Raw genomic sequence first — 27,429 nt, forward strand, 5'->3', positions numbered from 1 at the left:
TCGCCCTCCCCGCGTACAGTCAACGAAGCTAGTAATAAGGTGTGTTTTATATATTGATACAATTGTATCATCTGCAAATATGCTGTATAAAAGAAACAAACTGCCGGAGTACTAAGTGAGGTGAGTGTATAATCGGGGAGAAAATCTAGTCGTCAGAATGGTGCGATGGAGAACGATCATAAACCAGTCTTTAAGTTATTTAAATAATTTGCTTGAATTCTCGTTTACAAACTTATTTTAATAGTTTGCATAGTATATAATGAGCAACTACCCATACATTGAAACTAAATGTATAAAACTATATAAGATAAAAGTTGGTTTACCAGCGGTAAACACAGTAACATGGAGACTGCCGATACTTTGAAATTCGTCTGAGCTTTAATGAAAAAACTCACAGCCCTTTTAGGCATCAATTACACTGTTATTCAGTAATGAAGCATCTGAAATATATTGAATGAATGACAGGCGCGTAGCCAGAATTTTATTTCTGGGTGGCTCATTCCTTATCAGCAGCCACCATGAAAAGACGAAAAATTGGGGTTTTAGCCTTAGTATATTACACTTCTTATATAAGATTATTAATCCTGCTAAGGAAGTAAAATTAATTACCGCTATACACTATCTGAATTAGATATTTGTAGAAATTAGGGGGAAGCTTCAGCCCCCCGAGCCTCGCCTCGCTACGTGTCTGATGAATAAAGGGGGCAAAGGGAGACATGTCACCAACTAAAGCTTTTGAGCCGACGGGTTCATATCAGCTTGATACTTTCAAGGAATTATCTTGAGTCACATTTGAGTGAAACCGGTTAACCCCTTTCAGGATTTTGGTGCACTTCAAACCTTCCGAGAAAATAACTCTGGAAACTACCCGTGATGCGCGGAAGCGAGATTAGCTATGCTATCTGCGAAGCCTGAAGTCTAGTGAATAAAATACAGGAGAAAAATCGATCAGAAATTGTAAATAATATTATTCATATCAGTGAGATGATGATGCTGATTCTGGAATTGGCAACCTGATTTCGTATGAGTTGGTAACCTAATTTCTTAAGAGTTGGCAACCTAAATTATTATGAGTTGGCAACCTAATTTCTTACGAGTTGGCAACCTTGATTTCTTATGAGTTGGCAACCTGATTTCTTACGAGTTCGGAACCTGGTTTCTTAGGAGTTGGTAAATTTATTTCTATTCATAGCCTAGGACCAAGTGACATTATGAGATACCCCATATCTTGGACTCAATATACGCCACTGGAGATTAGATATAGGTGGAGCACTGTGCGAATTAAGCTTTTGGAGTGGCGTATTTGTAATTTCATTTTGGAAGGTGGATGTTTTTTGGTATGAAATTTTGAATGCTAAACTAAACTATTGCCTTACAGTTCTAAATACCTGCACTGGTTCTAACCTAGATAATTAAATCTCCTGATAACATTTACACGTAATTTAGAGCTATTGAACTAGTATCACCGAGAAAAAGACCAAATTTCTACTGCCAAGTTCAAACTTAACATCAATCTACCTACAAGTTTATTTCGAACACTGTAGAATGCGTGTAAAATATCAGAGACTTGTTTTGGTTTGCCTGCTCCACAGTTAGCTTGGGCAGAGTAACAGTTGGGCTGAAAAGTTCATAGGCTAACTCATAGATGGCGTTAGTAGAATTAAATCCATGTGATTTTTACTTAGTACTAACCTTCAAAAGATACGTGTATAAATTTCACAGCTGCCGGATAATTAGTTCGTGAGATATAGCATTGTGAGTGAAGCAGCTTTTGTTATTGTGAAAAAATGGAGAAAAAAGAATTTCGTGTGTTAATAAAGCATTGCTTTTTGGCGAAAAAAAATACTGTTGAAGCCAAGGCTTGGCTTGATAAACATTATTCGGACTCTGCACCAGGAAAATCAACCGTTGAGAAGTGGTTTGCTAAATTTAAACGAGGCGAAATGAGCATCGAAGACGATGCACGCAGTGGACGCCCCAAAGAGGCTGTTACCGACGAAAACATAAAAAAAAGTCCACAAAATAATTTTAAATGATCGTAAAGTGAAGTTGATCGAGATAGCTGAGACTTTAAAAATAACAAAGGAACGTGTTGGACATATTGTGCATGAATATTTGAACATGCGAAAGCTGTGTGCAAAATGGGTGCCGCGCGTGCTCACAATCGATCAAAAGCAACAACGTTTTGATGATTCGGAGCAATGTTTAGCGATATTCAACCGTAATAAACACGATTTTTTCCGTCGATATATTACAATGGATGAAACATGGCTCCATAACTACACTCCAGAGTCCAATCGACGGTCAGCCGAGTGGACTGCACGTGATGAACCGAATCCAAAGCGTGGAAAGACGCAACAGTCGGCTGGCAAGGTTATGGCATCAGTATTCTGGGATGCGCATGGTATTATATTCATCGATTACCTCAAAAAGGGCCAGACCATCAACAGCGATTATTACATAGCGTTGTTGGAGCGTTTAAAGGATGAAATCACGAAAAAACGGCCCCATTTGAAGAAGAAAAAAGTGCTGTTTCATCAAGACAATGCACCGTGTCACAAATCAATGAAAACGATGGCAAAATTATATGAATTAGACTACGAATTGCTTCCCCATCCACCATATTCTCCAGATCTGGCCCCCAGTGACTTTTTCCTGTTTGCAGACCTTAAAAGAATGCTCGCTGGAAAGAAATTTAGCACTGATGAAGAGGTAATCGCCGAAACTGAGGCCTATTTTGAGGCTAAAGAGAAATCGTACTATAAAAATGGCATCGAAAAATTGTATGACCGCTATAATCGTTGTATCGCCCTCGAAGGCAACTATATTGAATAATAAAATCGAATTTTGTAAAAAAAATATTTTTTACTATGTTAGCCTACGAACTTTTCAGCCCAACTGTTATACGTGTTCATTGGTGGAGCCGTCTCGCGTCACTACTTGCGCAGAGACTTTTTTTCGTTTGGCTGCTCCACAGTTAGCTGGGACGGAGTATATATACTTTCAATTCCATTTTCTTTGAGGGGGATAAAACAACCCTAGCAAAGATAAAACTAATTTTCTTTTGTCGGGATAAAAAAAAATGTGTAGGGGAAATCCCCGGCATCCTCTCCGTCAATTTGAACACTGAAGTGGAGAGTAGCTCCAATTCAGAGATATTACTCCGCGGATGGCTACACTGTCTGAGTCGAGTTGCGTGCCGCTTTTCCGTGGCAACTGTGTCAGGCAGAAGCCGCGCTCAGTGAAAAATCTCCTCTGACAGTGGATGCAAGGGTACAGAATGACACGAGCCTTTGTAATCGGAGATATTTCCTAGCAGCGGGACACACGGAGATTGTGTCATGTCGCACAATGTTAAGGTAACTACAATGTTAATCTTTCTATTATGAACGGTAGATGGATCTAGTAGTATTATCTTACTTTATTCTATATTTTGCATATTTATATCCTTCTGTTATGAGGCTGAACTGTCAAATTTTTATCTGTCTATCCTAGTCGTAGTATTTTAATTGTTTTTTGTTGGTAAGAGAAGCTTCTTACTTTTAAAATGTAGTTGTTTAACAAGATTGTGGTAGTTAATCTTGTTGGAAATATGATGAAAAGAACATTGCAACGGAAGAGATTGTATTGTGTGTCTATCAATAAGTGCCTAATAGTTATCTATGTTCAACGTCCCTTAAATAATGTAGTGGTTAACATTGATTGATTTTGTTCATTTCACTTCGCTTTTCTGCCACTTATGGCTAATCGCGATAGTGATGATATGGTGAAATTGATGTACACTCACAAAGAGGACCCATGCTCAGGCCTAGATTCGAATCCGGGACCCCTGATGTTGCAACGCGCTGAGCTAACCACTACGCCACGGAGACTGGCACAGTTGGCTTGTAATCAAAGGGTCTGGGTGTGATTCCCGGTGAAGGTACAGTGGTTCAGATCCACTTTAAGCAGCAGGTCCAGTTCCGATTAGCCTTTCTGATCATAGGTGGACGTGAACTTTACCAAAATGCTTTAATGATAAGCTAGTTAGAAATCGGTTGCACTTTTTATGTTTCATCATAACATACAGACCTCACAATTTAAGCCCGCGTAGGGCATTTGACCTGCGACAGCGAAGTCATTTTCGAAAATTCCTCTCCTTTCCAAAAAAAACAACAAAAAAAAAACGCTATGATAATTCCAATTGCGAACAATTAAAGATGTTGATTATCGTCTGAGAGCATTCAAATTTTCGAGTTTTTTTTCGCTCTTAGTGGTAACCTAGGTCTGTCTATTTTCTATGACATATCTAGACAACAGTAATACCAACCCACACGAATATTCACTTGAATGCTCTAGAAGGAATTCTAAACAGACATGATTTTTCAGAATTTGAAATATGATAGCGGTTTTTTGGAGACGAGCAGAATTTTCGAAAACGACTTCCTCAAGTTCCTCGGGTTCAAATCCCGAGGCATCTAATTCAGCCTCCCCGATGTGTAGTGATAATGTCTTCGCCTTGTAATCAATGGACCCCGGGTTCGATATCCGGTGGAGGCACATAGCGATTCGGATCCGACTATAAAAAAAGTAAGTTCAGTCCCGATTAGCCTATTTGTATATAAAGTGAACTTAAAACTCGACAACAGCAGCTTTTTCTCTCTCTCTCTCTACTATGTATTTCCAACCTCCGTGATGTAGTGGTTAGCACAGCACGCTACGACGCCAGGGGTCCCGGATTCGAATCCCGGCCTGGGCGTGGGTGTTCTTTGTGAGTATCCCTTCATCAATTTCATCATATCACCATTCATCCTCATCGTCGCGATTAGGCAAAAGTCGCAAAAAAGCGACGATAATTACAAAAATCGAATCAAATGTCTCAGTCCACTACGTTTTCTCGGCTAACCAAGCCAAACAAATATACGCAATTTAAAATGGTCTTAAAATGTAAAAGAAATTGAGTTTTCCCTTCATAACTGGAGAAATTGGCGTAAATACTGGAAAACTAAAAGAATGGATTCGTGTTCTATGCTTCCCTCCTATGTACTTTATATGAATGCACTCGGAAGAGGCAAGGGGGGACGATGGCCCTTGCTGGAAAATGAATTTCAATCTAAAATTATGTATTTCACACCGTATTTCAGTCACAGTAATATATGTTAATTATTATAAGGGCGTTGCGGGAATATTATAACTTCAAACTGCAGGAGTGCTTTTGAGGGAACAACGCTGTTATGGAAAGGGATATTAGTCCGCGCATGGCTACACTATCAGAGTAATTTCATTTACTTCACTTGAAAACTATTTTCCGTGCCCAACCCTTGCGTATTTTAGGTCATCTGCGTTCAGATCATGTGAAAGTTATTCTAATGAACACTGAAAACACATAGGCACACCCTTTAAAACATTTGCGAATAGTGATTACTTTTTTTTTTCTTTTTTTTTTTTGAAAAAGGAAAGAGATTGTATGTTCGTCCGAGCACGAAATTCCCCGAGCGAGTTGAATGCACAGGAAGCGGCGCGATGCGATCATCTGCCTCATCAGTAGAATTAGGTTCACCGTCCACACACAATAAGGTTCCCCAGGTGACCAGAATGACGTCACAGTCCTCGTGGTCGTCACTCGCTCTGCTTTGTCGTCCATTTCAGTAGAAACTTTTCATGCGTGTCGCCAGAAACTTTTGTAGGGGGGAGGGGCTCGGGCCATTGATAAAACTTGAAGAGTAAAAATTAATATCATTAAAAACTATTGATGATTATTATTATGCAATAGTAAATATTCTATTCTAATATAAACAATTTTATCCTAAATTTATTATTATTATTATTATTTTATTATTAAGAGTATTTTAACAAATAATGACGTAGTTCAACTTCAGGCTGACATTGATAGAATGACATATTGGTGTAAGATTAATGAAATGGAAAATAACTTTAAAATGTGTAAAGTTTTGAAATGTACTCGTTACATCGTTTCCAACTATTATATTTATCAAAATAAAATCCAAATGTGCGACAGTCATAAAGACTTAGGAATATTAATAGACTCCTCTCTCATATTTGATGAGCACAATTCAGAAATTTGCAAGAGAGCAAAGAAGATGCTTGGTTACATTTTTTTCTTATGGAAAGTTTTTCAAAAATAATATACCTTAAACGATAGTTCGTCCTATACTTGAATACGCTAATGAATTATGGTTTCTGACAGCCACGAATCACCTTCAAAAAGTTGATTCAGTTCAAAAACTTTTTATCAGGTTATTATGCACAAAGTTTAAGAAAAATTACTAAAATTATTCTGAGTGGGTTAACACAGTTGAATATGTTAACGTTAGAAGAAAGAAGAAAAATGAAAAGGATAAAATTTGTACAGAAAATTTTGACCTTCCAAATAGATAGTGAATACTTTTTGAGTAATATATCTTATAAAATTCCCAGATATTCTCAGAGGAATATCTCAATTCTTACATGTTTAAATAAGGCCAGAGGTTTAGTAGCTGATCTTGTTGAAACCTACAATTTGAATTTATGATGATGTATAAGATTGTATAGGATCCACTGTATTATTTTATAATTATGTATTCAATTCTGTAATTCTGCATGACCAATCTAGACATAGTGATGTACCTGATTTCAAATTGTGCTCAAATTATTATCTTTGGAGAGACTTTTCGCCTCGCCTCATGAGTGAATATCCAGTAGAACTGTTTTTATAATTTTTACAGCCCATACAGTTAGTGTACTGAAATGCATAGTTATTTTATTTTATTATTAACTTTTACAAGCCTCGTTCAAGAAAAACCTTAAAAGTTTAAATACATTTTAGTTATAAAGTTTACCTTGTTTGATGTCTCGCATACAACTTTTTGGAATGTTGAAAACTATTTCTTTCTATTTCTTCTTTCATTCTATTTATTTATTTACAAGGGTTGGATAAAAAGTAATGGCAACACTGGTATAATTGGTACTTGACTGTATTGGCAGAGGAGCACGTGTTACATTCCTTCAAAGTAATCGCCCCTCATCTCTACGAACTTCTGTCACACGTATGGAAGGCGTCGTACACCGTCAGCGCGTCCACCTTTGTCGATGTCCATCAGTGACCGCCCTATAGCACGTATGATGGCTTCGCGCGTGTCGTACTGCTTCCCGCCCAGTGGTTCCTTCATTTTGACAAAACGGTCGTAATCACACGGTCTCATACCGGTGAATACGGCGGATGTTCCAGTACCTCCCACTACCAGTTATGCAGGAGCGCCGTCACATTGTTCGCAGTGTGACACCTTGCATTGTCAAGCAGGATGATGGGACACCGTGCCGTCGCTTCCTTCTTAATGCGAGACGAAGGTGGTGTTGCAAGAAGGTGCAGAAGTAGGCAGCGTTGACCGTCTGCCTGAGAGACGTTGTTCTTCTTGCCTAAACATATTGTTAGGGCGCTTGCACTCTCGTCCTCTGCTTCAGAGCACTGCTGTTTTTGACTGAATAACATACAATCGCTCCCACTCACTATACTTCCTCGTCTGATATTCCTTTATCAGCCACGAAACGCTTGTGGCGCTGTGACTCACTCCTTTCACGGGACAGCAGTGTTGCCATTACTTTTTATCCAACCCTTGTATATCTATTTATTTCTTTCAATGTATTTCTTTCATTCTTTCTATATCTTCCTTTCTTTCTTTCTTGTTGTTGATTTGGTGTTTTAAGTCCACTTTATGCACAGTAAGGCTAATCGGGACTGGACCTACAGTTTAAATTGGGATCCGAACCACTTGTGCCTCCACTGGGTATCGAACCCAGGACCCCTTGATTACAAGGCGACGACGCTACCACTGCGCCATCAGGGAGGCCCCTTTTCTTTCTTTCGAGAGAGACGAGGGGTCCAACCTTCTGCCATTTCCTTTCTCTCTCTCTCTCTCTCTCTCTCTCTCTCTCTCTCTCTCTCTCTCTCTCTCTCTCTTCCTCATCCTCTTTCTCCTTACCTCTCTATCTCGATTTTTCTTAATTTCTTTCTTTCTCTTTCCAGAAAGAAAGAGAAGCAGAGAAGAAAAATGTTATGCAACTTTCCATTTAATTTTTTCTGTTTTCTATTGCCCATAATTTTCATTGCTATATTGTTTGTCTTATTTAACAATGGATACTTGTTTTGGGTGAGATACTCGCTAATAATTTCGTTGTTACTTGACGATTTATTTTTAGATTTACATCTCGGAATAAGACCCCCTAAACCCTCACCCACAATCCGCTCATGAGTACAACTACAACAAGTCTAAACAATAATGATTATTTTCTTCCTCGTGATGCAGAACTGTGAGTTGATAAACAAAAGTTACGTTCAAACTGTAACATAAGGCTCGTAACAATTAATGTTGCGTTAGAATGTGCACATGTTTTTAATAAACAAACCACGGCATTATGTACTACAGCATGCATCAAGGCATATGAACAATTGCTTGTGTGATATTATTCGTTTCTTGTTATGCACATGTTAAAACCTCGAGCTTCAGACGTACACTGACGATTACGATTGTATGTGATAGTCTGTGGCTCGCTACATAGAAAAACGTTGAAATTCTCTTCATGTTTCCATTTATTCAACTATATTGACTGTTCGTGTACAACGAATACGAGGATCTGTGAGTGGCGCATTGAACTTTAAGGTTTAAATCAATGCGTCAACACAAAGGGCACTGGTAGATACAATATCTTAAGGTTGGTTATTTTGATAGCTTTTTATGTCTCTTTTTTCTAATCGTTGTTGTCAGGAGACAACAGATATGGACATGGGCGTAACTTGGGCCTAATTTTGAGGGGTCAGAATTAAACGGGCCTAATTTTGAGGGGGTAGAATTAGACTTGGGCTTAATTTTGAGGGCGCAGAATCAGATTTGGGGCCTAATTTTGAGGGGGCAAAATCAAACTCGGCTTAATTTTGAGTAGCAGAATCAAACGGGGCCTAATTTTGAGGGGGCAGAATCAAACCTGAGGCTTAAGTTTCTGAGAAGAAACTCTACAAGTTTTTCATTTAATAAAAACAGCGTCCAGAATTATTTGGTAAATAACTGTGATGTTTGCGAAATCATAAATATTACTCTTTATTACTTTGCTACTGAGGTCCCCTAACTTGTAAATTTTAATAAACCTGAAAATTGTAGGGAGGCAAGTGCCCCGCCTTGCCCCCGCCAAGTTACGCCTATGGATGTGGACCACTGAAAGTACAAAATGTATTCCAAAGTAACATGCAGATGTAAAGGGTGATAAGGGAATATAATGATTGGTTGCTTGATTTGATCTATTTTACTTCGCTTTTCTGCCACTTTTGGCTGATCGCGAAGAGGATGAATGATGACATGATGAAATTGATAAAGCGACACTCACACACCTGGTGTAGTAGCCCGCTGTGCTAATATATAAATACAAGAACAAACAGCAATACCATATCTTGAAATACAACTTTGAAACTGACGACCTGCGTGGCGGAATGGTTAGCACGGCATGGGCGATCTTTGTGAGTGTTCCTTCATCAATTTAATCGTATTATCACTCAGCTTTATCTTCGCGATTAGCGAATATTGGTAGAAAAGCAACGCTAAACAACAGAAAGCAAATCAAACAACTTTGGCTTCAAATCACCATGAGAAGAAAGTGTTCTCGAATATGTTTATCAGTGGCGTAGCGTTATAGTACGCCCGTACGCCCAGCGTTCCCCGATTTAAAATTTCAAAAATGCGTAAATGCTGTAATATAAAGTAAAACTTGACTAATTTCTGACCTTCATGGCATTATAATAGCTATTTTTTGCGATCCGCTTGCAACGCTCCACTAACAACACTCGTTCCAACATCTTTTCAATGCCTTTCCTGCCTGGACGCCGGGCAGGTTCGGCGTAAAGAACTCTATATTCCTTGCTGTCTTTCTGGAGGGAAAGCTTGGACAGGCTTAGATGGCTACGCTACGTGATTAGTTCATGTGACCCTTCCTGCCTTCTGAAGCAGACGACAGCGGTAGAATTCCTACCCGGTTCTTCGCGCTCATGCCACTCGTGTCGTGCTATGTGATGCTACAAAACGCAATATTGACTGACGTAACTTTACCAAATTCAAATATACCACTTCATATGGCCACTGCATTGTATAATTTATCGCACGAACAGCGATGTGCATTATAAACTAAAAGATCAACACAGTTTTTATCAAATAAGTTGGTGAAGTCCTCGTGGCAGAAGTTCAGCATGTGGCTGCTCTACCACTTAACCCGCAAAACCATTATTTTTTAATTATTATTATTTTTTCGTTATTATCTAACTGCTTAATATTGTGTCAATGGAAATGTTTAGCATTCATTTGAAAACTCTTAACATCGAATGGTCTCTGGACAAAATTATTTTAAAATGTTCATCAGCATTCTCAAAATGTAATAAACAGTGGTCTGAATTACTAATCGGCGCTGTTACGTCAGTAGAGTGTACGATAGTTGGATCATCCGCCAACCTCCGTGTCAGAGTGTTTTTCACAGCGCGCCAAGACGACAGAGGCCCCTGATTCGAATCGCGGCGTGAGCACGGGTGTTCTTTGTGAATATCCCTTCATCAATATCATCACTCATATTCTAACTAACTAACTCTCTAGCCTTCTTAAATCCGAAGGTTCATGGCTGCAGCAACACAGGCCTTCCATCTGTCCCTATCTTGAGCAAGATCTATATACTCTTTTCCATCCCTACTGATTTCCTTTAGGTCCATCTCAACGTTGTCCCTCCATCTTCGTCTTGGCCTTCCTACAGTTCTCTTACCATCAGGTTTCCCAACAAGAATCCTGTAAACTCCTCTTTCCTCTCCCATTCGTGCCACATGGCCTGCCCACCTAAGTCTTCTTGATTTAATTATTCTAATAATATCTGGACATGAATACAAATTATGTAGTTCTAAATTATGTAGCCTTCTCCACTCACCTGTCTCCTCATCCCTTTTAGGTCCAAATATTTTCCTAAGGATCTTATTTTCAAATACTCTCAATTTATGTTCCTCTTTCAATGTAAGGGACCAAGTTTCACACCCAAATAATACTACAGGTTAAATTACTGTTTTGTATATTTTAACTTTTAGTTTCTTAGATATTAAACGAGAAGACAATAGTTTATGAAGAGAGAAGTAACATGCATTTCCTGAATTAAGCCTACTTTTTATGTCCTCTTTAATATAATTTTCACTCATATTCATATTCTCGATTAACCAAAACAAAAGTGGTAGAAAAGCGAAGTAAAAGAAACCAAATCAATCAGTAGTTGGATCATCCACAACAATGACGTCTACTGTTGTTCAGAGGCGCTTGTGATTCAGGTAGGTTTTCTAATGGCTTGCGTCATACCGAAAAGTATAAAACACCAGAGTTCAAAACATTTGTGGCATAGTGAGGCATCTCATTTTCTAGCTAAAACATGCATAGATGATGTTTTATTGAAAACCCAGCTGACTTCAGGCAAATAAACAATACCTGTGGTGACTAATTCCATAAGTAAATTATTAAGCAAAAAAGGGCCGACCCTTCCTTCGGACTTGGCGTACCCACCCGAAATGACCATGTTACGCCACTGATGTTTATGCTTCAGAAACAATGGCTTACTACTTTTATCTTTCATTTGTTCGTTCTCTTTACGTCTCACTTTGTCTATTTCTCTGTTTCTCTATCGTTTCCTCCATTCTTCCTCCTGACTCTTTTCTGTCTACCTATTTCCCTCGGTGGGTTAGTGGGTAGTGCGTGTGTCAATTTTCCCACATGAGGTTCACTTAGCCTCTAATAAATGGGTACCTGGGGCAACCATGGAGGTGTAAAGGTGGACGGAGCGTGGTGTTGATCACATCAGCTCCAAAATTGATCGCGATTGTGAATGTGCTGAGCATGTTCATGTGGTAGCTTTAACGTGTTTACTTTACCTCTAGTCTCTCTCTCTCTCTCTCTCTCTCTCTCTCTCTCTCTCATTCTCTTACTATTTCGCCCCCACCCTCACTCTATCTGTCTAAAAATACCTATATTTTCTTGTACAATCACCGGCAGTAAAAATGGAACACATAAATCCTAAAATACCCGCTTCCCTGCAATGCATTGTGTGTGTTGCCTAACTCTACGTCTATAAGTCAACTTCAATAACAACTTTTCAGTAGGAAGTTCAGCTAAAGCCTCGGAGTTAGTCAACACACGTAACTCCATACAGGGAAGCAGGTATTTCAGGATCTAGGTGTCCCATTTTTATTGCCAGGTGGCTCTACATATATCTATTTTTCTATTCTTTCTGCCATCCTTCCCCCCACCTCTCTCTCTGTCTCTCTCTCTCTCTCTCTCTCTCTCTCTCTCTCTCTCTCTCTCTCAATCTCTTTCTCTGCATCTTTCTCTAATCTCTTTGTCTCTCATTCTCTCTCTCTGCATCTTTCTTATCTCTCTCTCTGCATCTTTCTCTTATCTCTCTCTCTGCATCTTTCTCTTATCTCTCTCTACATCTTTCTCTCATCTCTCTCTCTCTCTATCTATCTCTGCATCTTTCTCTTATCTCTCTCTGCATTTTTCTCTCATCTCTCTCTCTCTCTGCATCTTTCTCTAATCTCTCTCTCTTTCTCTAATTTCTCTCTCTCTCTCTGCATCTTTCCCTCATCTCTCTCTGCATCTTTCTCTTATCTCTCTCTGCATCTTTCTCTTATCTCTCTCTCTCTCTCTGCATCTTTCTCTTATCTCTCTCTCTGCATCTCTCTCTCTCTCTCTCTCTCTGCATCTTTCTCTTATCTCTCTCTGCATCATTCTCTTATCTCTCTCTGCACCTTTCTCTCATCTGTCTCTCTCTCATCTCTCTCTCTCTCTCTCTCTCTCTGCATCTTTCTCTTATCTCTCTCTGCATCTTTCACTTATCTCTCTCTGCATCTTTCTCTCATCTCTCTCTCTCTCTCTCTCTCTCTCTCTCTCTCTCTCTCTGCATCTTTTTCTTATCTCTCTTTGCATCTTTCTCCAATCTCTCTCTCTCTCTCTCTTTCTCTCTCTGCATTTCTCTTATCTCTCCCTCTCTGCGTCTTTCTCTTTTCTCTCTCCCCCCCTTCTCTCTCCTTTTCTCCCGATCTCTCATTCTCTCGCTCCCCTTCCTTGCTTTGCCCACTGTGGCTCCCTGTTCGCGAACCGAACCCGGAACTCCTTTATTACAAGACAATAGCAACAACAACGTAATCATTTTAGATATGAGGACGCAAGCAAAGTGTGACGGTGAATGACATCTCGAATGACCCCATGCTTTCACATATGATGGTGAGATTATTTTATGAACTTGCATAGGTGAGACGAGAATGTGCTGCGCATTCAGCCGTCCCAGTCCCTGCTCACTCGACAATTTTCCCGCGTCGCGGGGGTCATAAACACCAATGCGCTACTTCCTCTACGGTCTCGTCACCCTGAGCCGACTGAAACCGAATTAATTTCAGCAAGACCCTTTAAATAGGAACTCGGATTTAACTGCATGAAGTACATGCTGTCCGGGAAACCTGATCTTGTATAGATAGATTAGGTTTATTTTACTTTTGGGGCAACCGCGAAGATGAAGATGAGCGATGATATGATGAAATTCATGGACGCTCACAAAGAACACCCATGCTCAGGCCGGCATTCGAACCCGGAACCTCTAGCGTCGTAGCTCAGTGTGCTAATCACTCCGTAACCAGCGATCGGTTATAGATTTAAGATTGAAATTAGAACTATACTCTGTCCCGGTTATCTCTGGAGCAAGGCCGCGCATAGCGGCAGAGAAGGGGAGAAATCGAGTTGGCAGAGCGAAGCCGTATACGCTGCTGGGAAGGCCGGTAATTGCAGTCACTTTCCCCCTCCACACATTCCCGTTCCTTCTCACGTGTTCATTGGTGGAGCCGTCTCGCGTCACTACTTGCGTAGAGACTTGCTTTCGTTCGCCTACTCCAGAGATAACCGGGACAGAGTATAGTGCTAGAATCTTAACATTGCGAAGTTCTTTATATAAAGTGCAAGGACAATCTTGGCAGGTTCTCTTGGAACTTTCCAATGTATTGGTAGCTTTTCAAGATTTTAAAGACTTCCACGTGGCTCACCCTGGAGACTATTTTGCAGACTAACGAGGCTCTGGCGTCTAGACTTTCAGCCAGTGTACTTCTCTATGTGCCTCGCGTTGTGTCCTGTCCGTGTGTGTTTGTGATTGTCCTTTCACCAGTTTTAGCTTATTACCTTTCATCCCCATATTCGCGATTAGCCAAAAGTAGCAGAAAAACGGATGTAAAATAAAACAAATCGATCAATCAAGTGTTCATTTCTCAGTAGTCCAATTAGGTCTATTATTAGATGGATACTACATACGTAGTTGTCGTCTGGAGGGAACACAATAAAATATTTCATAATTGCCATTTCTTAACTTTCGTTTTAAAAGTTGTTCGAAGGCATGCTAATCGGGGTTCATTTTAAGGGAGTGTATTTATTACTTTGGTTATTCCCAAGTTCTTTACTGATTTCATTTGAAAATTTTGATATTTTTAACATTTCGGGTTGGGCTGTAGCCCCATCTGCACCCTCCTGTGTAGACCAGCGTAAAGGAGCAAATTGAGGCCAGTGTATGTACAGTAGATATCGGAAATTTTGGAGCTAGGAATGAGTAGCGTAAACCGGTCACGGAAACCTACAACAACGACTAGGGGTTCGTCGTGCTGACCACACGTCACCCCGTAACTGGTTGGATGATCTCCCACCTCGGCACGTGGGAGTGAGGCCGGCAGGTAGGCCCTGGCTCCCAAGGGCTGTCGGTCCGTGGGTTATTTATTATTTTACATACACACGTGTATACATGTCTCATACTAACGTCTACACTGATATGATTAATTCGAATTTTTTAAAAATGAATCATAACGCTATAATGTCCCGCACCCAAATATGTTCATGCAGTTTAATTTATTTAGCTCTTTATAGGGAAGGGTGCATCCCTAACAGTTCCGTTCGAACTCTATCGGTCGAGAACTCTATGGTAGAGTCAAACGCGATTAGGAACTGCAAAGACGTTATTTCTTATCTAGACTCCGTGTTTCTTCAATGCAGGAGCATATACGTGTCACACAGCGCCTCGTTGGCCAAGTACGGAAACATCTTATGCACACAATGATTTTTTTCCACACTTCAACTCATTTCACCACGCACTATTAGAAAAAAATGTCTACCGAAAGCTCATATTCTATGTCCTCGTCCAGGTATCTGTATTTGTTCTTTGGTTTTGGTCTCTGTCCTTTTTTCTTTCTTTCACTCTTTCGATTTCAGAGTTATGTCCTGAAACGAGTCATTTCCTTGCCCATCAACCGGTTTTTCTTTTGTTAATACGGCAACTAGCAGACGATTCATTGCTTATTCCGGTGCTATTTAATGCATAACTTGCCAACACTGCTATTACGTAATCTTCTGTTTAATGGATTCCACCTCGATTCCTGCTTGTTATGCGAACACTTTTTTTCATTTGTTTGCTCAGCTGCTATCCGCAGCACGGCTGTCTGGTACATATTTTGCTTTGATATATATCTTAAGAACTGGTCTAGTCTTTTTGTGCAGTAATTTATTCCATGATATTTTTATTTGCCTGTTGAATCGAATTTGACATACAGTGTTGCCAGTATGTTTGAAAATGTCACTGTTGTGTCGGGCTGTGTTCAGGAAGGTAGGAAACAATTTTATTAAGCATTTTTACTGTGCTTTAACACTTTAGTTTCGTAATTACTAATCAATTTTTTCATAAATTATTGTTTTCACTATAGCTACAAATGCAGGGTCTTCGTGTGTAATCATTTTGAATCCTTTATCATCTTCCAAGATGAAGGTCACCTGAGAGAACAATGTTACTACATTCAATATGAGAAGCGCTAGTGACCAGATAACATTATACCGAAATACTGTGCACTGCAACTTCTTACGGAGCATTCTACAATCATTTTTTTAAAAAAAATCAGATGTCACCTCTGCTTCGCGCCTAGGAAAACACTGACAACATATGTAGGCTGTTCGGGAAAAGCACTTATGTCAAGAAATACAGTTTTGCAGGAGATAGTTACTGACATTTATCCTTTCAATTGCAAACATTACAAACATGACATAAATGTTGGATATTCACTCTTTAGAATCTTTACATACCCAATATGAAATTCTACTTCTATTATTATCCGTAGCTATATAATAATTACAATATACATAAAATCACAGTTTGTGGCTCATGTATCTTTCCCGAACTCCCTAGATTTTACAGGGCAAAAGGGATAACCAGTGGCGGCGATTCAGGGGGTGAGGGGGTCAGTTGCCCCCACTTTTTGCCACTTTTGCTCCCGCACTATTTGCTAAACCTTATGTACCATGAGAAAGTAAATTGTCCTTGCCCCCTTAGTTTGGCACCTTCCCACCCCCACCCCCTCAGTTTTGGAACCTAATCGCCGCCACTGGGGAAAACTGTACCGACTCTCCGCCAAAAGAACAGACGGCAGTAGGAGACTGAGTCAGGGAAAACTAACCACGTAATCGAACCGGCCACCGCCGTTGTCACATCTCGCCGTGCCACTGTTGCAAGAGTCAATGGCCTCTGCATCTTATGGCATCTTCTCCTCTTTCTGGCACTGTGTGGCTCAGAATAAAATACTTGTGTGACATGGAAGGTTTGCTTGCAGCTGTGTTTGTCGTGATGTTAGTGTATCTCGGGCTTCTAGGAGTTTTTCTTTATGGAAGAGTTTTACGTTCAAATGGTGAATGTTCAAAAGCAAATAAAAAAGTATCGTGCAAACGAATTCTTGCAACATTAATATTAATTAATTAATTTGCAACATTTATAAATTAGCAAATTAATATCTTCAACAACTGGTTCAAAATGTCAAGAAATTAGAACATAGGTGAAATGTTTTTAATAGCTAAATGTGAGATTTTATTTAATTATTGCTTTTTAATAATAATGATAATTAATTTTTCATACTTTTATTGTGTTATGTTCCTATAATGGTGTAAATCTATTAGTCTCTCGAAAGGAAATATTTCCTTATCAGAGTTGTAGCTAGAGATTTCAGTGCCCAGGACGAAAATAGATCTTTCGCACCCCCTGCACCAAATTTGTATCCCCCTTTCTAACTAAATGTAACTAGCATATTTAGATATTGTAGAAATTTTATCTAACCACTCTCTTCCGTTGAATCCGACGAAAAGAAAAAATAAAATTCAACAAATGTGGCCAATAAAAGTACAGTCGGTTTTGCATCCCACATCTTCTTTCACGCAGCGTGTGTTCACAAGATTGTTCAAATCTGTAAACTCTATTGCATATTAAAGATAACTACGTGGAGGGACAAAAAATGAGAAACTTTAAGAAGACTTTAGTTTCCTATTAAATTAACATGTAAGTGCTATGTTTTATTCCCGACGAAAACGAGGTGAGAAATGGAGGAGAAATAACAGGTCGGTCTAATTTCTATGTTCCAGGGGCCTAGGGTGACTATGACAACCACCTTCGCAGCTACGGCTCCATTTCTTACTAGTCCAATTTGATATAATATTAAAATCTTGACCACAAACGGTATGGAACGATCCTTATAATGAAGAACGTGTCTGAATGTGAATTAACCAAAAAAGGACATTTTCTCAAGACTGCAGTTCGAAAAAAGCCAGAACAGGGAGTAAATAGTAGACTGCAGATTTCTGGAGTCTGCCTCTTACCAGAAACAACACATTCATTTATGAAAGGAAAATGGAAATACTTGCAAAATCTTAAAAATCGTCCATGTTATTTTTGTAGGTTTTTATAGGTTTGCATCAAAAAAAAAAATCATGGCTTGAGGGGGTGGCGTGGCACCCCCTTGGGTACGGGCCTGCCTGTATAGATCCATCCTTACAACGTTCACATTTCCATTGACCGTATTTTTCATGAATGGTGAACTTGCTAAAAATACCATTTCAAGAAACTTAAAGAAATAGGCCTATATAAATTATACTATGCATTTAAAATCCACGAAACAACAGGGGAGAAGGAAAATAAACCTCAAAAATGAAGAAAATGTAATAAAGACGTCAAAAAATACTGGAAAATGATCTAAAGCAAAAAGGTCAAAAAATGAAAAATGAAAAGAATGTTTTCTCATTCAGATTTATGGAAAACGGACTGATAATCAGGTTTAACATTGTTTTCAAGGCTCAGAAAAAAAAACTGATTTTTCATCAACTTCCAAGCCCTACATATTACTATTATAAAGTATGTAAACATCCCCTCCATCCACATATATATTTTTGCTCCAAATCTCAAATAAGCAGACTATTCAAATTCTGAGTTATTGCAGTGGTTATGATGATTAATGGTCATAAGAAATAATGACATAATAGCATGTTCTTGTATCATTATGCACACACAGGAACGGTTGAATGAACAGTATGTTCATTCTGGACTATAAAATCTGTGGATTGAAACTATGAATAAGCTAATTTTACGTCTCCATGCCCAGAATTACTTGGATGTGGAATGCAAGGTGAAATTCAGTTCTAAGCCTCGATCGAAGTGCTACAAATGTAGAGAATGGGAACGAACAATATTCTTGTACAGGAGGGTTGATCACAACATGAACTTAAATAAGTAGTTGAGTTTGCATATTTTAACATGTTTATGAAATGTCTCTCCCTACTATTTGTAAACTCTACATATATACACAAATCTTATGTAATTAAATCGTAAATTTGAATTAACTAACTAGCATTACAATTTTTAAAGCTCGTTTATTCAAACAATTAAAATCATTAAAACCCTTGAATGAAAAATTGTTATTGATTTAACATTATTAGTGAAAAGGTGACAGTTTAAATTATACTTAATATACTTTTTATAGGAACCCATATGCAAAATTTCCAAAAATAACTCAACAGTATTCTTGTAAATATTGAAAGATTGATTGACTGAACCTTGAAAAGGCTGATTCGAAAATTAAGAGAGCAGTTGTGACGGAAACGTACATACTGATTTACCGAACAAATATATATCTTTCTGAAATTCATTAGGAGTCATCCTTGCACTGAAACAACAAGGATTTAGTTTCTTGCATACAGTCACATTTCTGATTTTGAAAAGGAAGTTTAAATACTAGCAACAAAACAAGTTAATTTTGAGATTAATCCTTGTGTAACGTCATCTATTCCTACGGACCCACCTATAAAAATTCACTTCCACACACCTTAGGATATATCTACCCCGTTCCTAAATTCAAAGGAAACTTGGGCATATTTTTTAGTGTAAAGATTTGTTACGGAGCAACAATACACACATATGGTAAAAAGGCGTCGTACTTGCAAAAACAGGAACTCTGAACTATCATGAGGAGTGTCTGTGAAACGTTTCATAAAGAGTAACCGAAGCGTAAAATCATGTTGCAAGGCCAAGCGGAAGCGGAAAAAGGTGTAACTATTAGGGACAAAAAGATAAAGTTGCAGAATAAAATTGACAATAAAGGTTCAAGGACTTCAAAAATATACCACTTGTATCAATAGTTTATTTTTGCCGTGAAAGTGGGTAAAAATTCTGATACTACTTTAATGTGATGAGATAAAATCAAAGCACTGGATACATAGTTAATCTGTGAATTGTCACTTTGACCCAGGACAATCGATAGTATAGCCTCTACGTATTTCTCTACAATGTAAGTACAGAAACAAAAGAGATAAGACTAATGCCGACCGGAGCGTGGTGCTGACCACATCACAATTTTCCCCGCCCTTGTCCCTAAATAAAGCGGCTCTGGGGTTTACTCGTCCTCAAATAAATGGGCACTTGGGGGTAACCCTGGAGGTATAAAGGCTGCCATTATTGTTTAGACATCTATGATTTGGCCTTAAAGTGATACGTTACATGGTAAGCGAATACAGGCACAAAAATTGCGGAAAACAAGCCTAAAGTGAACTAGCTCATGATCCGCTATGGCTAGGGTATAAGCAGAAACGGAATGGAAAGGGAGGGGGGGCGAATATGTCTGTGACGCTTGTGCATGGCACGATTAAATGTTCTCGTGATCCTAGACAGATTGGTTGTAAAATTATTGATCCAACCCATGTCCCAGTGACCAGTGAACGGAGTTGTAAACGCCGAAATTAACTTTAAGCTTCTCCAGTTTTTCATTGTTATTTTCGTGCTGCTAGCCGACCTCCGTTGCAGAATGGTTAGCACAGCGCGGTAGGTGGCCAGGGATCTCAGCTTCGAATCCCGGCCTGGGGATGGGCGTTCCTTCTGTGTACCTTTATCAGTTTCATCATATCATCACTCATCCCAACCTCGCGATTAGCCAAAAGTGGAAGAAAGGCGACGCTAAATAACAAAAATTAAAAATCTTCGTGCTGTTAATCCACCTAACTCTAATTCAATATATTGATGGTTCGATTCCCGGTGTAAACTCGCACTTCAAAGACATAATTGTGTTGCAGTTTCGTAGTGATGTTCAACGCTTACTTTTCTATACTTTTCGTATTTGAGTCAACAATTAATTGAGATGAGAAAGCATATGAGAGAAAAATTCAGATACACAACCGGGATTAAAACCAAAGAGCTTATCCTTCGTTGTGTCCAAGCATAATTATAGTTTTGAATGTTTTTTTCTAACTTGATGCTCAGTTAGGCTGATTGGGACTGGGCTTACAGTTCAAAATGATATCTAAACCACTGTGCAATGTTCCTCCCCCGGGGATCGAAAACGGGATCATTTGAATACAAGGCGAAAGCGGTACCACCACTGCGCCACCGGTGAATGGTTGAACAACTATTCATAACACACCGGTAGTGTACCATCAGCAATACTTAAAACTCCACTAATCATAATACATTTACATACCTTAAAAAACACATACATTACTTTGTAAGAGAAATTATTTAATAACAACAGTCATGAACGATTTGTCTGATCTCTGATGGTATTTATACGTCGCACTGCACATTTAAATAATGAAGGAAAAGTGTGTGATTTCTGTATGAAATAAGTGGCTAAATTTTATTATGATGACGCTATACAAATGATTAAGTGAAATGTCAAAAATCTCTCACGCATTCCTGTCTACATAACTTCCTAGGAGCTGCGATTGTCTTTCAGGACATGATGCTGCCATCTATCCGCAGGTGTGAGTACAAGAATGCCATCTAACGGTCGGGGAACAAACTTCTTGTAACTCTACCGAGATTGAAGCAACAAATAGCGTTAACATGTGGAGGTTATGAGAGCAAAATCTCTTTTTCTACCTCTCGGGCCGTGACGGTGAAGATGAATGATGATCAGCTGAAATTGATGAGAGTATATACACAAAGAAACATAAGCTTCTGTGGTGGAGTGGTTTAAACGGGATCTTCTAGATCCGATCGAATCCTCAGTAAGGCATGGATGTCCATTTGTCGCACTATCCACCCTCACCATCATGATTAACCTAAAGTAATAAAAAGCGACGTAAAATAACTAAAAGAGAAAGACTAACGTCTCTCTCCTGTCCAACAACAAATCTTACGTCACCGTTAGAATTAACGTCGCCGTTAGAATTAACGCACTTTTTTCTTTTTTATAATTATTTTAATACTGACCTTCACTCAGTTATGTGTGATAACTACTATCTGCTTCATATAAAACTTTATTTTTAAAAAATACACAGATTTCGCTCGAAATAGCTGTATTGCTACGTAGTTAGCTATTTAAAAAAATATAAATTCATAATCATAAAAAAAATTACCAAATGATTGTTACGGGAAATATCAAAATAAATACTCATGGAATACAAATTACATTAGCACAATTTTGAAATCGAGGTTTTAAAAATATATGTATTATTAGATATTAATGTACTTCTGTGTAAATTGAAACCTACCACCAGGCGTCTTAAGGCTTTACAATATAGAAGTTAATAATGTTTTTATTTACCACAACATTGACTGATTTTGGAAGCGATAATATGGCGATGTCACTAACTTTATTATCATTATTAGCGTAATTACTAGAAGCGATTATAACCACACCAATCAAGATACTCCAGTGAACTAAATTGTAAGTCTGATAATCCATGTGGAATTAAAGCAAGATATTTAAAATTAAACTTTTAGATAGCCATGATAGCGTAGTATGTAAATAAAAAAGATTCTACTAAAGCCATTAACTATTCCTTAAGTTACATTTGTTTCAAACCTAAAAGGAACTGCAATTAATCTATATAGTTTATCATTGCAAATTCCAAGAAACACATTCTATAAAAAATTATTTTGTGAAAACTATATTTTTTTTGTTTCTCTATGAGTAATGATTTAGAGTGCACTTTTAGCTATCCCATTGTGTTAATTAGAATAGTGGAAAATACTCCGTTTACACTGCAATAATTCGAATACAACATATACTGTTCTTTTTAAATAATTAAATGCAAATTGTTCATCGAGTACAGACATGTCAGATTTAAAAGAAGGATTGAGATATTTGAAGTAATTGCCATTGTTGAATAGGGACATATGGGTATGACTCGAAGGGAGCATAGGTAATTTTCAAGTATATATCCTCAAGTTTATAGAGAAAAAGGAGAAATTGTTCGTCAATGTAATTAGCATTATGAAAGATCATAAATGTGCTGTGGCTCTATTTGTCTGCATCATGGATGTAGTGTGATCGGCTTTTAACTTTATATCTATGCTAGAAAATTACATATCTGAAACAAGATCACAATTTAGTAGGGCGAGAATTCGTTTAAAACATATATCCATTTTCAAAGTCTATACTGTCACTTTTTGATCTCCACATAAAAGTAGTGTGTAAAGGAAGGTTCCTTCCTGCATGCCTTTTAAGCAAATCTTTGAGTCTCAGACATGAATGGGAAACAGGAATGTCAAATTAATATATGTGTGTGTGTGTGTGTGTGTGTACCGAAGAAAAAGGAATTTAGTGAAAACATTACTGTCAATTGAAAAATCTTCACATAACCACAGTTATGAAACACAATAAGCTTGCTGGAAAAGTTATCTGAATGAATTTCTTCTTTGTTGACACATGTATTAATATAAAACTGTCTCCTCTTACAACTATAGAAGAGTAATTTTAGTAAGAATATCTACGTGCTGTAGAGGAGAGATCATATATATATGTATGTATGTGTATATATATATATATATATACTTCTATTCGTCCATTTAAAATAAAAATTGCTACATAGAGGTGATATTAGTATTGGTAGGAGAAAATGGTTGGTAGTCTCTGGCCTGAACTGTTGAATCCATCCACTTTCCTCAGTGGGGGGATCAAACTTCCCGGGGGGATGTCAATAGGCAACAAATTATAATACTAATAAAAACAATTCTAACATTTTAAAATTTCCCTTACGTAGTTAAATTACGTGTAAATTTCGATAGGACTTCACAGGCACGTCACTACCATTCTTCAGCAAACTGTTGACTGACTAGCCGTTAAGATAGCTGTAATAAGTTGAAATTTGTTACATTAGCAGATTACATTATACCAGCCCTGCCACTTTACAGGTGTCCATTGTTGAGTTTCAATAAATGGAATTTTATTATATATATTACTAGTTAGCAGTTATCAAAACAGACGATAATTGAAATTAATTCATTATTTTTACTTTTAATTATAAAGAGGACTGAATGAGTACTAATTATTATGGAAAAGTCAGAAACAGTGAACATGGTTGCCAAATTTCTTAGATATTGTCCGAATGCTCTGCCAGTTTATTGCAATTTTTTTCGATGGGGGGGGGGGCTTTTAAATTTCCGGGGGTATTTTCCCTCCCGGTCCACCCCCAGAATTCATCACTGCTGGCACCCTTGAGGACTATCCAAGAGGGACAGATGTTGCTTTGCTCCACCCTCCAAAACCGGTGCCTACGAAGTATGTAGTACCATGTGCAAATCAATTTCATTCTTCTCACCGTTACTCTGCTATTCCGGCACTTCCGCATTCCCTGCTTATCGTCCACGTGCTTCTCAGCATGTAACTTGCATGTTATTGTTAAAGCTTGCACAGTTGAAACTTGTGATAGTGCATACGATGTGTTTCTTTCCCGCAGGAGCTAGTCCCCGAGATGCGGGTGAGGATTTACTGGTGGACGGTTCTGGTGCTGATACTTATCACCATCATCATGTTCTTCTTCATGGTCTCGCTGTTCACAGAGCAAGAGATTCCAAGGACAGAAGCCAAAGAAAAGTAAGCTAACAATATCTGCTGTAGTGATGGGACGTTCGTGAACGAGTCGTTCAAAAGTAACGACTCTCTCTTGTGAGCGGTGAACGACTCGTTCACCAGAATTGAACGACACGTTCAAAGAGTCGTATGTGTGCCACGACTCCTCCGCCCGCCAAGCAACTATTATTCCATTATTCCCTCTCCTTTCCACGAATTTTGCGAGGAAGGCGCATGCGCAAGTGTATACTCGCCTGGCGGCCGGAATTTTTTAAAGAAAGCAAGTCGATTCTGCGGGCAGCAAATGGGGACTGGAGAGGAGAGGGAGGGGGGGGTCCTCTCTGTTCCTTTTCCCTACCCCTAGTTGAGTAAAGCTGGCTGAAACGTGCCGTGTACGATGAGAGGGGAAGGAGCATGCTCGCGAGTCGACTCTTTCCTTCGTTCAAAGAGTCGTGGCACACTTTAGCGACTCTTTGAACGAAGGAAAGAGTCGACTCGCGAGCTCGCGACTCGCGAGTGTTATTTGCAGAGAGAGAGAGCGCGCAACTTCAGCCCATGACGGGCAGCGAAGAACAGCCAACAAATTTGTCCTGTAGTTTCAAGTTCGGCCAAACCATTAGCGCTAAAATTACAAGAAAATAAATGTTAGTAAAAAATATTAGGGGAGTCTTGTAAAGATTTTGCGTTAGGCACAGACCTCTTGATTACAATATTCCGATTAGCCTATTTTGAGTTGTTATTGTTTAAGTCCACTTTATGTGCAGATAGGATAGTCGGGACTGGACCTACAGTTTAAAGTGGGATCCGAACCTCCACTTTGTATTGAACACGGTACCCCTTGATTACCGGCGACGTAATCACTACGCCATCGGGGAGACCCGATTAGCCTATTGGAGCATAAAAGTGGACTTATAACAATTTTTGCCAAGCAAACCATTTTAATACATGGCAGCCTTAACCACTATGCTATTAAAGTGAATCAGAAAAGGGAGGCAGTAATTTATAATTTGCAACACAAAATACTTAGTGTGGAAAGCGATTGTTACTTTTAATTATTTTCTAAAGCGCCGGCCTCCATGGTGGAGTGGTTAGTACACCTCATTACTCATCCTGATCTTCGCGATTACCCAAAAAAAAGTGACAGAAAGGCGAAGTAAAATAAACCAAATCAATCAACCAATCATTATTTTCTAAAGCAAGATCAAAGACAATAAACACCTTTTGTTTTATGTTACTCCAAATCCAAAAATGACGTAATACAAGCAGCAAGCACAAGTTCAAATGATAAACCTTTAGTGAAAATAACAAACATGTATTAAAACAAAAATTATAACTTACAATTTTTTATATTCAGTTAAGAATTACCTAATAGAACAAACCACATGATAATGAATTAATTATAAGTGGACTCTTGAAATGAAGGTCTTTTTATATTTGAATACTACATTATGTTCTGTTTTTCTGATTTTTTAATAAAGAACCTGAGAAACAAACACACGCTCACACACGCAGTTATACATAATTTCTTATAATCCGATCTATAATAGATATTCAATTTGTTATAACATTAATTTAATATATTTTGTGTAATACAAGGAACAAATTTGAAATTATACGGGGAACGGTGGGGATTTCCCCTCTAACGATCATATCATGCAATTTCCCTCTCTTTCTCTCTGTATGCATGTGTACATACATATACTTATATATTATACACGTGATATTAGAAGATTAAAATTTAAATCACATTGAAATGATAACGTTATTAGAGACGAATCACAAATTTACACCAATAGAAACACAGCATTATATACAAAATAAAAGTAAAACACAAATGAAAAGCAAAGATAAATATGAAAATTCAGTGCGCAAAATCATTGCAAAACAAAAATGCAATCAATAAAATTAATATTGACAAAACTAACTCAAGTATTCTATAATGTATGCCGGCGTGGTTAGCACATCAAGGGTCTCGAGAAATATAGTTTAAGGGATGTAAGGGATGATCCTTCCACGTAGTACACCCAATTGTCAACCTCAGTTCCACATAGTACACCCTGGACTGCATTTTGCAGACTAACGAGGCTCTGGCGTCTATACCTACGGCCAGTATAATTTTCGTAGGAATGTGTGTGTGTTGTCCTGTGTTTTGTCCTTATGTGTGCAGAGTGCCTTTACAGCCTCAGCTTTTAACCGGTCAGATTATTTTAATATTTTAGTTACTACAGGACATTACAGTTATGTTATTTTAGTTCTGGTAAGGGGCTGGATCCCGTATAAAGTGAAGGGTGCAAAATAGCCTAAGTGACGCACACAAAATTTTAAATTCATATTCAATCATAGCCTTTAGTATAAAACAGAGATGTGATGGGGAGGGCCGGCCCCCGTGGCGGAGTGGTTAGCACATCGCGGCACGAGGGCAGGGAATCCTGAGGCCGATATTCGGTGGAAACACGTAGCGGCTCGGGATACCACTTTTGCCCAGGCTTTGCTCTTCTGCCACTTTGGCTAATCGCGAACATGAAAATCAGTGATGATATAATGAAATTGATGAAGTGACACTCAATTCCGAGATTCCTCTTAGCGCACTGTTCTAACCACTCCTCCACAGAGGCGACTGAAATTGTTGGAAGTGAATCAGTTTCACAAGTAGCAGGGCATTACAAAATCGCAATGAAAACAGGGCCAACCCTTCCAAAGTTGGTGAGATGATGAGAGACACTCTGTGTAAAATGTACTGTCCGAGAATCTCGTCTCATTGGAGTAACGATACCGATTTATGCTTTGAAATCGATAAGCGAACAAGACCTGACAGGTGTTTTTAACTTGAAATCAAATCACGAACAAGATATGCATTCTCATTCACGAGTTGAAACGATGTGCCAAGTCATCTTGTCTCACCACGATACTCGATCGAGTTGCTCTTCCGCTTCGTGCACATGTAAACCTTTTAATTTACACGTTCAATTTTATTTATCCAAGAAAACAAATCTGTTAACATGAGAATGAACAGAAGAAATAAGCTACTAGTTATTTTCCCATTAAGGAACAAACAAATTTTAAAATGCTATAATTTCTTATAAATTAGCATGCAGTAATTATATTTTATAATTTATTAATTCAGTTTTAATATTTTAACTGCCTAACACGCTTTGTTGTATTTTATGCATCTTTTATACCTAATTACTTAGTATTGACAGCGAGGATGGATGAATTTTACGTACAGATAAGCTAATCGGGACTGGATCTACAGTTTAAAGTGGGATCCACCAGGT

At 38.5% G+C, this 27,429-nt stretch overlaps 1 protein-coding gene across 9 annotated transcripts in view; it reads left to right on the forward strand.

Annotated features, from left to right (window-relative positions):
* LOC145993750 (chitooligosaccharidolytic beta-N-acetylglucosaminidase-like) overlaps window positions 1–27,429 on the forward strand; it is a 122,617-nt gene that overhangs the window by 83,581 nt on the left and 11,607 nt on the right. For 6 of the 9 annotated variants that reach the window (XM_083129507.1, XM_083129579.1, XM_083129526.1 and 3 more), the window contains one exon: window positions 24,042–24,178. In XM_083129507.1, the coding sequence (XP_082985633.1) occupies window positions 24,042–24,178 (137 nt within the window). Of the gene's footprint in view, window positions 1–3,249; window positions 3,360–8,521; window positions 8,689–21,890; window positions 22,028–24,041; window positions 24,179–27,429 lie in introns of those variants that run through there. The other 3 variants (XM_083129533.1, XM_083129551.1, XM_083129542.1) reach the window with 3 other exon arrangements.

This window comes from Lepisma saccharinum, chromosome 1, assembly GCF_977018435.1.
Source record: "Lepisma saccharinum chromosome 1, izLepSacc3.1, whole genome shotgun sequence".
NCBI lineage: Eukaryota > Metazoa > Arthropoda > Insecta > Zygentoma > Lepismatidae > Lepisma > Lepisma saccharinum.